The 14041-nt window shown below is 41.0% G+C and overlaps 1 protein-coding gene across 1 annotated transcript in view; it reads right to left on the minus strand.

Annotated features, from left to right (window-relative positions):
• Positions 1-14041, minus strand: part of LOC311489555 (netrin-G1-like) — a 53785-nt gene that overhangs the window by 17439 nt on the left and 22305 nt on the right. Inside the window, exon 2 of the mRNA XM_084546684.1 lies at positions 12333-12976. Coding sequence (XP_084402810.1) covers positions 12333-12976 — 644 coding nt within the window. The remainder of the gene's footprint in view (positions 1-12332; positions 12977-14041) is intronic.

Here is a 14041-nt window from a genome sequence, read left to right on the forward strand (position 1 = left end):
CCGACTACATGTTATACAATCCTGTTGTAGACATTTTCTCTTAACTCCAACTCCATTTGCTTGTCTCAAGTAGCTATTTGCACTTTAAACTCCTGTTTTTCTACAAAAGTTATACTCACAAACTTGAAGTTAGGATATGGGAATTTGTGTACACAAAGTGCTTGGCATTCAAGAGGCAAAATCTGTTGTAGGTCACGAGAACACTACTGATAAGAGATAGGTAGTTTAGACTTCTGCGTTAAGTTGATGCAGACACCTACACAGAGCCTAGCGCTGTAGCTGACATGCACCTCCCCAGAAATGGAACTACATAGCGATGCAGAGCACAAGAGCTGTGGTCCACTTGGTAGTAGCGTGTTTCTGCTTTAGTATTTCCGGCTGCTTCTCCACCTCAATTTTCTAATTGATTGTTTTGGATCAATAAAGAATCGGTAAGGTTAACTGAGGAAGTTTTGGAGATGCAGACATTTGTATGACTCATGTTCGGTGAGATTTTGGTGAAAGTTTCAGTCACCGTTGTTGAAAGTGAAGCAGGACTTCGAAGTGAAGCGTCGACTACTGTTTGGGTGGCGTTGTTACTGAGTGAGCCAGACTGACGAGCGCACAAGTAGAAATGACGCGCACTAGCTACGTGCATATGTCCTTGCACTTAGGTCCCGCAGTTCTAAATAAGCGCCTTAACTCTTGGCATCCAGTTTGGCAAACTAACAACGAGATTAAGTTGATGTCAGAAAGTCTTGTTAACTCAGACCTCACTGAAAATGACCAAATACAAACACAGCACCCTCTTGCTTCTTGTGCACTTCTCGTGATCACAATATCTGGCCTGGGTTAAAACAGCAGTTTTTTACACTCAAATGCCAGTCAACAGACGAAAGCCAAGATTATGTAAAACTCTTCCTGCCTACAAATTTTCACAAGTCTGTTATGGACAGCTCCTTCTTGAAATGTTAGATAAGGTCAGAGTTCATGAGCTGTGATGTGTTTACTGACCTTTTCAGAAATGATGGAGGTGACTTTGTGATGATTTAGTCCTTTTATAATATGGAAGGAAAATAATATTCCCAACAGTTTCATGCTTTCATTATGCCTTTGCGTTTCTGACATTAAATTACCATGTTATTAGTTTGCTAACCTGTTAGCCTTGGTAGGCTCTAGATGATAGCAGTTGCTTAGCAGTGGTGTTCCTCAAGACTTATGGCTGATGATACCACTGATAACACAACAGCATTTCAGTATTTACACAATTTTAGTGGTGGAGATCCAAAAATGTAGATCACACTAATTGGGGACGATTAGAAAAACACTAAATGCAATCTTTCCATCGTTTAACTTGGGCTGTCTGTCATGCTTTGTGGGGGAACGTATGTGGCTGAATAACTCTTTGCACATATAGTAGGGTACAAATGCTTCCACAGAGGCAAGCCACACACTTATCATCCCCACACCTGGTAATGTAAGGAAAATAAAAATAATAAAAACTGCACACTATCTACCTTCACAAAAAGACTATTGTCTAAAACCTGCAAATATTTATGTTGGCACTACTTCCTAAAAGAAATCTAAAATGGCTTTACACGGTGTCTTCGAATAGAAAACCTTTTCTCTCTTTTTTTTCATTACAGATTTAACCCATGGCTGCCACTCTGACTGATAAGACAAAACCCCCTTCCCTGAGCTCCGTATCTCACCTCTTCCCTCACACAAGTCACCCTTGGTCAGAACCTGTAATGCACTTCCATGCTGTATAAATACATACTGAGGCTTCCTGAAACTTTCCCTGACAAGACACTTGGAGTGCCTCACACATCCAGACCGGTGATAGCTATGACAGATATGGAGAGATCAAGGCTGTTGAGGGAAACTTTGGCCTTGTTGAAAGTTTTAGAATGTCAATGTGTTGGTGCCTGTACAAACCAGAATAACCTGCCAACACTTTACAGGCAGACGGAGGGGCTTGATGTATTCTACATGAAAGGAAAGAACAACGTGATGCATGTGAGCCACGGGAGCACCCAAATGGAAGAATTTAATTTAAAACCGGGACTGACAGATATTATGTTTACTAGAAGGGGGATCCTGTATCTCACTGTGCTTTAGTAAAACATTCTCCAGGAGAATATTTGATTTGCTGGATGTTTTTTTATAAACTTTCTGATCTGTTGTTGGGAAAAAAAGCCTGTGCTGTGATTGACTTGTGAGGGGTAGTTGTTTATGGGCATGAGTCCTCATTACAACCAAGAAAGTGGACCATAAAGCTCCAATTCTCAATCAATTGCACTGGTTTCTTGAGCGTCTGGGAATCAATCCAAAGATGCATCTGTGAATGAACAAACACCCCTGCTGTTAAGGGTCACAATTGTGGATGCTGACCTCTCTAGTCTTCTCAGATGGACACTTAATGTTTTGTCTGCGATTTATTAAACGAAACATACGACTACACTGTAATTTCAACTAAGTATCTATAAAATACTCATCCTTTATACACTTATTTTTAACTCCTGTTTTGCACTTTTATTTCCCTCGCAATAAACAAGTTTTTCAGGTTGATTTTGAGGCATTTTTCTCCGAATATATTTTAAATATATTACTTTTAGGCTGGTAAATATTCAGCATCCGGTTCTCGTTGGAGAATACATATTTATTTCGTTGCAGAAAATATGCTGCCGCTGAAAAAATGAAAATATGAATGTCGGAGACTCGTGATCTCTGGTATATTTAAAATCCTGACTATGCTACTAGTGTGGAAGAATGTTAAGATAAAGTCATATTTCATGCATGTGGGGAAATACTGTATGTTCGATGTTATCCGGTTAAGTTCATGTAAAAATGTTGAATGATTGCTCTGCTGGGTAATATAATGGTTTTAGATTAATCATATTTAAGGCTCCATAAACTGATATAAAGTCACTGCTACACCCTGGCCATCTGCTTGTATGGGAGATTGCAAAAGGAATTTGACCAAAGGAAATCCAGCTAACATAAAAGCTTAACAGCGGCTCTTTACATTGACTCTTTTCGCATTTAGGACAGCACTGAAGTTTTTTTTTTTTTTACGAGGAGAGTCACAGAGTCACCTCATTACAGCGGGCCGTGTCACCGTGAAATTGAGGAGTCCGATTAGGCTTGTTTTCGTCGCCGTGCGCTGTGGCCAATTTTGTCATTCTTGGTGGTGTAATGTAATACATATCAAGCAAATTGTTTGTGTCCCCCCATCGAAATATAAAGCAGCCCCGCCAGGGCTCCCCAGATTGTTGGAGAAATATTAGGAATGGATCACGAGTTAATTCCCCCTGCTCCAATTTTCTGCCGAGGCGAAATGAAATTTGAATTTGCATCGCTTGGGCCACTGCCCCTGAAAGCCTGTGATTTGTTTCAATGACAGGGCCTATTATTGAGGTTGTGCATTGATGTAGGTGTACAGTATGGTAATGTCTGCCCCCTCCTTATCCCACCTTGGTCGTCGTGGCGGAGGGCTGTATCATTCATGATGTGATGTAAGCAGCTGAGACAAGGAGGAAGCCTTGAAGAAATCGGCAAGGGGAAGATGTATTAATATGAAAATCAGAGGTTGGCTGCAAGCTCTACAGTATATATGTGTGTGAGCACTGCCGCATGCAGCCACCTTCTACTGTATCAAGACTTAAAGTAAAAAGTATTTCAAACATTTGTTAGGCAAAAAAAAGAAAAAGCCTTGCCACTTCATTAAGCCAAGTGAGGAAACGCCCACATAAACCCAAACACACGTATACAGCATTACAACTCAAGGCTCCACGGCGAGCTTGTCTGTTTCACTCCCGGTAAAGCTTGATCATACAATAAAATGTGGCAAAAACACATGTTGATGGTTTTACTATTCATGGCCGCTGCCCCCGCCCCCCCCAGAGACAGCTTATGTTGATGTACTTTCCCAGGCACCCATATATTATTTACAAAGAGAGCCCCGGCCGTAATGAGCACTAATTAAACACTGGAGACTGGGAGATGACTGGCAGAAAACATCGCAGCATGTGACAGACATCTGGTGGAAGATAAGTGAGCAGGCGCTGGCAGAGCCGGAGAGAACCTTACGGTGGAAGCAGAGTAATGCCGGGGTCGTGTGAACCTGCACTTGAACCTAACTTTCAAACTCTGTCAATCAAGCGGGCTACAGCTGTCATGGTTCACGGGGCACGGGCTTAGAGGATTGGTAGTGTGTGTGTGTGTGTGTTTGTACAGTATGTTAGAGGCTGGATAAGAGCCAGAAAGTTTGTGTGTGCATGTTTTGCAAGAGCATGCGTGTATGCATTTTCTATGAAGGGCAATGTAGCCATTTACAGCGGCAGTAAGGGAGTCCAGTATTTAAAAATTACCTTCTCGTGTGTTTGATAGGCTGCACTCTGTGTTCAATTTATCTCTTCACAACTTGTGATTTTTTTTCAGCTGCTGAATAATGGAAAAGATATTTTAGACTTTGAAGTTTCTGCTGCGCTTTTATTAATAAACAGTTTTTTTATTGGCAACGTCTTCCTTGCTTGTAAGCTATTTACAAATGTTTGTATTTGTGTTACTGTGTGCGGTAACTGGAGAAAAAAAAGGTTACAACATATTTTTGTCACAGGGAAGGCAGATGGGTCCCTCCATATGAGCTGGGTTCTGCTCGAGGTTTCTTCCTGTTAAAGGGAAGTTTTTCTTTGCCACCGTCGCCTTCAGGCTTGCTCTGGGGGTTTCAGGCCGGGTTTTCTAAAGCGTCTTGAGACGATTTGTATTGTTATTGACGCCATATCAATAAAATTGAATTGAACTGTATTGAATTAATGGGGGCAAATTGACAATTCTGCGATAATCTTGGCTGAACCTCAGTACCAAGCAAGTTCCAGATCAGATAAACTGGCTTAAGCCCAACTTCAGTCACATACAAAGTTGTTAATTATGTAGTACCTTCTTACATGTAGAACCTTTTAAGTCTTTGTCAATCACTATGAGTCAGGCAGGATGGATCAAAAAAAGTGTCTAGGAAAAGATTTCTGTTGCTTAACATAAATGTGGCTTTTCACTTGTTGGAGAACACTGGAAGAAGAGAAGAGACTGTAGATCATAGAAATAGGTCTGTGAAGGTTCTCAGTCATCCAGGTCAGGGTATATTCAAAAAGTGTTCAAGAAGTGTTGAGAAGATGTTTCACCACTCATCCGAGTAGCTTCTTCAGTTCTGAGGGACTGGTGGGAAGTTGAGGTTTAAAAATGAACATCTGTCCCACCAGATACGACAAATCCAGTCAATTGCCTTTCTTGAATGACATTTGGGTCATAGACATACGTCATATGCACATGTCAACTGTGTTTGTGTAATTACCCTTGCAACCAGAAGGGGGAGACAAGAGAAGTTTATTGTGGACCTTTAAATGCAAAAGGACGCCTGGCAATAGCTGAAAACAAAAAGTGGACAGAAGGCAAACATCCCAAGAATTCAAATATTAAATTAAATAACCTAAAAGGCAACCAAACTGTTGACATTAAGTGTGCGACTCTGGATGTTGTGTTACGTTTGTACATTGAATGTGAACATTCAGTAAATTTCCACTCCTGCTGATGGCGACAATCTACAAACACAACACACAGATTCATTATAATATCAGCACAAAGTACTGCTTTGAGGCACAGTCGTTTTTTTAGTAACTCCTGGCAGACCGAGAAAATCTTCCCATATCAGACACTCACGCACTTGAACTACTATTATTTGTCAGCAGCTCAGGCTTCAACTGCAGGGAACAAGAAACGGACTGAACTCGTCAACAAAAAAATTCCACCAAGCCACTCAACAACATCCTCTACAAATGCTCAAGAAGAATATTGATTGACTTGGTCCTGCTGCATTCTGACCTGCATTACAAACTTACAGGCTAGAGAGAAAGATGAAGAGAGACCCGAAAAGGCCTGGAAGTGCAGTGAGTTTACAAGGCTCCACACTTCTCACTGTGTTTTCGTATTCGGATGTAAAAAGTTCAAATGAAGGAGGGAAATATCCGTTACGTGGCATTTTCTTGTATACCTACTTGTGGAGAGCACAGACTGTAGCTATCCTCGGGGTTTAGATCTCCTGTACGTGGTTCAGTGGGGTGCGATGCCCCTCATGTGAACGCTCCGATGGTGTAGCTACAAATTTAGACTCCTTTTAAGTGCAAGATAGAGTTGAAGTGTGCGATGCGGTACTTTTCAGAGCTCAGGATTCCCACCGGGGGAGGGAGATGGAGTTTGTCTGTGGCTCGAGGGGAACATCGGGGAGCATAAAATAACAGTGAAATATTTCGCACCTTATCTTTTTTATATCCAAATTGCCTTTGAATAACTCCCATGTATACCTCGGAGCGATGGTTCAGGATAAAATGCCTTTTCGATCTTTTCAAATTTGCTTTTGTTTAACATTTGCCAGCGTAGAAAGTCAGCGGGGAATAAAACATCTCTTTAATTTGTACAAGCCTGCAGTTATGTTAACATTTAATACTCTTACATCCTTATGCGTTACAAAGCAGACTGTTTAGTACTAAACTGAGCCAAATGACATAAGACTGGCTCATTGTATAGATGTTAAAACACACAACTGTGGAAATAAATTAAAAATAGCAATCCTAAAGTCAGTGAATTACTTCAAACTTAGCATTTAGTCGTAAACTTTATTACTTATAAGTGTTCACTATCTGGATATGCATGGAGCAAATTTTCCAGTAGCCGGTAGCCGAAAGAAGAAATTGTCCGGTATGTATTTTAGGCCTTCACTAGCCATGTAGGTGCCATATGGATGGATTGTGTAATTGATGGCAATTTCAGTTCAGTCATTAATTAGTGATTATATAATTTCATAATTTAATTGCATTTAAAAATATTAATGTCTTACACGTCATAGTATTATAGTTATCTCATGTTGATGCTCTGATAAGTGCTAAGAATAAAAACGAGTTTGTAGCTTTAAGAAGGTTCGGTGATGCTAGGTGAAAATGTAAGAGTGGATTCTTTTATATTTTGTACTTTTGTTCAATAAATTTGAGAAGAGGAACTTTTGTGGAGGACACACTTTTTGAAACACGTGTCAGCCATAAGCTCTGGTGGATGGTTTTATTGGAAAACCTGCAATTGTTATTGTCACAGTTAAGCTCTGATCTACGGTTGATCACCCGTCTCCACACCCACCTGACCCACCTCACCTGTTCACACGTTCCCACTCTCCTCATCAGTCCTGCAGTCTTCGCTACATGCAAGCTTCAGTTTTTCCCTGCAAGAAGTTTATTTTATGGCTGAGACTGTTCCCACTCTCCTGGTCTCAGTCTGCATTTTGATCCTCCCCACACTTGGCTGTGACAGCAACACAACTATACAAAGTTAACCATCTTAAATTGAAGGTGAATGTACTCTAGGATTTAGTTTTTACAATCGTGTTCTCTCTCTCTCGTTACAAAGGAAGTTATAATGGGCGAGCAATGATTTTGAAATGCATGGTCCAGACCATGAAGGGCCTGTGGTCATGTTGGACAATTACTTTTAAAGTTACTTTGACGCAGTGCTTCAGTACTGGTTAAAAGAGGGAAGTGAAAGAGAAAGAAACAGTGAGGTAAGAGAAAAAAAAAGAGGAGGAAAAGGTTAGTGAAAAATAGAGAATGACACGGGGGAAGAGAGAAATAGCACATTAGCACTTATGGATTAGCTGCTTCTCATTCCCAGGCCCCCGCTGCAGCCCTGCAGATGTGCAGCGCTGACCGCACAACCAGCCGGTAGCGGTCATGTCTTAATTAACAAGCAGACAAATGATCAATAAGTGAGGAACGATGGAGAGAGAGATGTGAAAGGTGGGACAGCTTGCACGGTTCAAGGTTTTTGTTTTCTGTTGATGTGGAATAACATTAGAAATCAATAGCACAGCTAGCCCTGCTACGCACCCTGTCGCTCTGCTCAGGAGAGCTGGAAAAGATATTCCCCTTTCCTTTCTGTCTTTTGCTTGTTTCTTCTTTTAACCCGTCACTTTCCTGTCTCTCAGAATATTTGTACTGGAAACTGACGACGGGTTTTGTGTCTGCAGCGTGAGTCAGAGCCCTGTGAAGCAGTTTTAAAAGGAGAAATGTAAAAATTAATCTAAAAATTAAGGGTTTATCTTCAGGACCCTTCAAATAGTGAGCCTCATTCATTACGTTTGTATGAGCACTTCCTCACAGCCACAAAAGAAACACTTTGGTGATGCAGTTTCTGTGGATTTATTACATTACTGTCATGATATCCACTGGCGCTGCAGTAAAATTGTGTTTTCAATTTAACTGACTTTTCGCATGGGCTTGGAAATTTGGACATATATCTGCACATGGCAATTATAGTATAGGGTGGCGCTCTCTAGGCAACTGTGGTAAGCATTGAAGTTGGTGCCGGGTCAGAAATGTTTCTGGACAAATCGTTCGGAGCCTTCGGGGCTTGTCAGATTTGCTCATGTGCCACAGACGAGCGGTAACCTCAATGCTTCGTAACCTGTTAGCTTGTTAGCCTGATTCCTTCTTTGTTACGGCATTGGGAGTGACTGGCTGCTTTTTAGTTCCTCTGCTGCACCCAGTGTTAAAACTTTAATATCAAAATACGTAATACAGACACTTAAACCTCCTGGACAAATGAAAGCGTGGCAAAAAGATTCAGTTAAATTGTCGTTTGGAATATAAAACACAATAAGTAAGCATGAAAATCCTCATTACTTCTTCCCTTGCCCAATTACAAGGAAAAACTCTATGTGTGTGTTATCTCTTAGTTGTTCAAAGCTGTATTTGTGAGTATCCTGTTTCCAATATTAAATTAAAATTCATTTAATTAAGTAAACATCTACAGGACGCCAGTATCAATCCATTCAGAGCCCCGGCCTCACATTCATGAACACATCTTCAGGTAACCTACCACAGGAAATATTCAGGCGCGCGAGTGAGTGAGTGCAAGTTTATCAGCGTTTGTGGTGCATTCAGAGAAGGCTCGGACAGGATGGCCATTCTGTGATAAGGCGTTCACATTTGGTTGTAGCCAGGAGGCTGCTGAGGCTGGTGGGAACTCTAATCAGTCTCTTCCCACCTGCCTCCATCCTGCTCTTTCAAGTGAGTTACTGATCCACCTCTGGACAGAAATCGTATGTTTATTTTCTTTTCTTTCTCACTGAAAACTTTTTTTTGTCGAAAATTGAATTGGATGCCCAGGGGCGGGATGAGAAAATTGGGCAAAATAGCTTATTTTCCCCACGTCCAACCTTTTGCTACTCTTTCTAATGAATGGCAAAATAAGATATCTGTGGGAGATGCTATTCTGCGCAGGGTAGCAGGCCTTGCAATTTAGAACTCATCAATTCATGTTTACAGTACAAGCGTGAATATTGGAAGACTGTGTCTGACTGCAGAACATGCACAGCTCTCATATAGGGCAGAACTGGGAATATCACAAAGCGCTATTATGAAAAACTTGTTATGACATGTGATCAAAGACATCACGTGTAATGAAGCCTTGTCGGGTTCTTTTTTTTTTTTTTTTTTGCCGTCTGTGACAGCTCATGTTCAGTGAGTAACTTGTTCAGGTTTCTGCAACCAGCACCCTTTGAAAATGTGTGTCACGGCAGAAACTGTAGCCGCCGCACAGATTAAACCATGAATCTGCTCTTTATTAAAGAGGGCAAGGCTAAATTTGGAACCGCAGCCTGGCAATTCTGAATGTCTTCACGTTTCACTGATGTGTCCCCGATGATTACCATTTAATCAGCTGCAAATGCTCTTAATTACAAGATTAGTCTCCTACCAATTAGCCAACATGCTAATGGCTCTAATCTGCCATTGAAGTCGACTGAATTCTAATTAGAGACTAACTGTTTCAATTCACCTAGGGCCCATCTGATGGGTCATTACCAACCTAGTTACCCTCATATAAACCAACTGCAGCAAGCAACACAGGTCCCATTTGGAGAGCAGCTGTGGAAGCTTTACGACCGTCATGTGGGCCGTTTCCATGCGTCATGAAATGACAATGTTTCCGTTCCCTGAAAATCACAGAGGCATTCAGATGACTCACTGAAAGGAAGATTATACTGAGCCACGCTACAAGCTGTTTATATTAAACATGCGCCGGATGCTTCCTCATTGTACTGAAAAATGTGGGTTTTAAAATGTGAAATTGAGTCCAAACGTAAGGTTTTACTCGCAGAAACATGTTAAATTAAAAGTTAAAAGTCAGATCTGGAAAAATATATCTGCCCAGCACCAAATGGCAGACGGAGAATTATTTTTTTTTTTTTCAAGGAATGTTTAAAGGAGACAGCAGACATCCCTTACTGCAACTTTAATGAAACTAAAGTGAAGGCAACACAGCTCCATCTTGTTTTGGTATGGAACTCATAAACTTGGCTAGACTGACTGATAAATAACCCAAATGATCAATTTTTGCACCAAATATTACGTATATACACACACAGATAAGGGGAAGACGACCAGATACCTCTGGAGTGTGATTTTAGATTGCCGATATTATTGTTTTTATAGGTAGACTTGAAAATGTTAATGGCCAAAACTGCATAGCCCAATAATTGTGCATATCATATTATGAGACTGTGTCCCTGATTTGATTTGATTTTTTTAAAGACATGCCTTTAAAATGGTTTCCTTTCTCTGCAGCTCACAGTCTCGGGCCCTCTGTCCTTGTCAAGTTAGCCTTATAATAAATCATTTAAGAGACTAAAGTTCAGTATCAGCCCAGGCTGCACCCTTTCACCCCAAGTCTGATTATTTTGAGAGGAAAGAAAAAAAACATTGGGCTGACTTTTAGCAACGTAAACACTGCACTAAACTCTAACAGAGAGTTTAAAGCAGGTGAAGCGTATTCAGCCTCCTTTTAGTTCAGAATTTTGAAAATGTACCCATAAAATCATGAGCCACTTCCCTTTAATTAGAAAGCCTCCTTATCTGACCCAGACCTCCATTCATATCTGGAAAAGTTTAAGGGATCCTGCTGAGTTACAAGTGGGGGTGCACATAAATAGTTTTTTTTAAAACGCTGAACTTTTTAATTTGAACATTTACTAGAAAACTTTGCAGGGCACCTTTTAAATATGATGTTCAGTGAGTGTTTTTTTTTTCTTAAATTATGCATTTTTGCACCCAAACTGGACTCTCTAAACATCTATGATCCTAAATTTTTGTTGCTGTTGATGTTCGCCTGAGTTGGTTGGTTTATATCGCATTCAGTCAATCATGACAGGCCATTGATAGCCAACAGTCGGCAGGTTTACATTCCTGCTGATCACCTTACCATATGATTTCCACTGATTAGCGCTCCCATGAAGTCAGTGCTAATCGGTGTATGCTGTGTTAGTTCCAACTTCTGCCAATGCACGGACTATGGGAATCTGAGCCGTACTGACCCCTGGTCACAGGTCCCTTTGAACAAGCGCCACTTTGAATGTGTAGAAACCTGGCAGCTCTTTTTGTGCTTTCTGTGACAGAGGTCCAGTGAGATTTCTCTTAGCCAGGTGTCATGCTATTCCACAGAATGGCAAACAAAGACGATCCAAAATATTTAGATATTTAAAACTCTGCTCTGTAAAGTGTGATTTATATGGGAAGGAATTTAATTCAATTTGTCCTCAAGTATTCTGTACATGCAATGCTTTCTAGAGATAAAAGCTGAATGTGAACATAACATTTGTTGTTTACCAGACGACTCAGCAGGAAGCTTTAAATTGGTGAAAAACAGCCAGCTATTTTTCACTTAAGAATTAAAATAGTGTATCTACAAAGTGAAGGCACTTGCTGGTGTAATTTGCAGTTGCATCACAAATTATTCAGACCCTTCTCCAGGTTCCACCTGTGAGAACTCAGTGGACTGGATATTGATTAGGAACCCTAGGATAGAAACCGGGCCATGAAATCCTAGGAACTCGCTGCTGCCTGGCTTCAAGACCAACCTTGATTTGTGAAGAGCTTGTGCATGTCAGCGCAAAAAAGTGCTTCCCATCCACTCTGACAAGGCTTGACAGGATCTGTCAGGATGAATGGGATAAAATGCACAAATCCGGGTGTGGAAAAACTTGAGGAAACTTACCCAAGAAATCCCAAAGCTATAATAACGCCAAAGCGGGCTTAACTGAATGGAAAGGCTTAAATTATTTTGTAAATGAGAGATTTCAGTTCTACAAAATTCTAATCACGGGTAACTGAAGTTGAAAAATGTCAGTTTTATCCAATTACAATGAAATCTGACACAATGAACATGGAAAAAGTGAAAGGGTCTGAATAATTTCTGAAGTAACTTTTTATTTTTTGTTCTAGCCATAAGTGATAACATATGCAAATGGTCCTTACCTGCCCTGCACTTTGATGTCAGAGATTGCGTAGAAGTATCTGGATAGGTTGTTCTCATCCACCATGGTGGCTCCAGTGGCTGGTTTCAGCAGCCTAATCCTCAGATCAGTGATTGTGAAGAAGTCCCTTAGGTTCTTGGTGGTATCCAGCTGCCCGTATAACGAGGCCATGTTGTGCAGTCGAGGGCCAGCGAACAGCGCGAAGCGGTCCTTTATCTCGAAACGTACAGTCTTGTCGTTTTTCCACACGTAGCCTCGGGAATAGTCTTCAGTGCATATGATGTCCAGCAGGGTGCGCTGGGTGAGGTCGCCCACTGCCTTGGGTTCCATGGTGAAAGCGTCCAGGCAGTCGGTGGCGTAAAACTGGTAAGGGGTCCAGGTCCGGCCGTAGTCGAGCGACTTTTCCAGGACCATCTGCTCAGGCCGACCTGACTCAAAGGTGAGCACGATGTCATCCGTCAGCTCGATTGTCTTGTTCCATGACAGCGTGATGTTGACCTGGAGGGGCTTTGGATATTTCTTCCATGACGTTGACTGCCAAAAGGTCGTTGGGTTACGACCCTCAAAGTCAAACATCAACTCGGGAGGATGAGCCAGCTCCTCGGTGTCGGCGTCGCATTCGTTGTTGCACATATAAGGATTCTCCTACGAGAAAACACAGTTAGATACAAGTCAGTAAACATATTAAATGTGTTTCTCTCGTATTAAACATGTTTCTCTTCATCCTGTGTGTGGTGCAACTTCTAGAACTTACATTTTGACTAATTTAGGGTTAGTTAAACAAAACACAGTAATATGCTAAATAACAAATGTAGTTCAAATGTTTGTGTGCACTCAGGGAAGCAGGACATAATTAATTTTAAGTGCATTTTTCACTTGTCGAACTTTGCCTATTGCTGCAGTTTTATGTAACATAAGCCGCACCGAATAGCTCCACCTTTTCATGCAGTGCTGCAGTAATGTGGTGTGTACTGTGATGTGAATGCAACATGTTTAAAAAAATGCGCAAAAGGAAGTAAAACTATAAAAGAAACACAAGAAAAGCAGCAATAATTAAAAAACAAGCAACACCTGCAGAACAGTAATTATACTTTGGTTTTGTTTCATTAAATTACGCTTCCAAAAGTGGATGTTTGGGCATGTTTTAATAGTTTCTTGGGTTAGGCTGCTTGAGGTTCCTCTTGTGGATTGTATCCGAGAGCTGCTGCCTCCGCTAACCGAGGAGCAGGTAACCCTACAGCAAACCAACTGATAAAAGTTTGATCAGAATCGATCAGCTCGGTGATGAAAAAACGGTTTAAATCAAGGACCAGTTTTGAAAATATATGAAATTTCAGTGTTGGAATTGTAGTTTTGTGCAATGACCATGGCTGGGATTGGCTACGCTTTTTGGAAGGGAATTTCAGCAACTAAAAATACCTAAAAGGAATTTAAATATTTAATTTTGAATTAAGTATTCAGCCAAAAAAAGTGGAATCCTATAACAGTTTTAAAGCAACTCTCTGCACTACTCTCGCCGTCATAATTGCAAAACTAAAGCATCTCACGGGTCAGCTGTTGGTCCACTTTGCCCAGAAAAGTTATTTACTTTTCCGTGATCTCGTTGGGCTGCTACCCTGTCTCGATTCCTCCGTTGTACTCAATAGCATTTCAATCAGATTCAGTCCAATGTGTATTTTTTAATCTGCACGAGCAGCGTTGGCTTTTAAA

The sequence above is a fragment of the Chelon labrosus genome (genome assembly GCF_963514085.1).
Source record: "Chelon labrosus genome assembly, chromosome: 6".
NCBI lineage: Eukaryota > Metazoa > Chordata > Actinopteri > Mugiliformes > Mugilidae > Chelon > Chelon labrosus.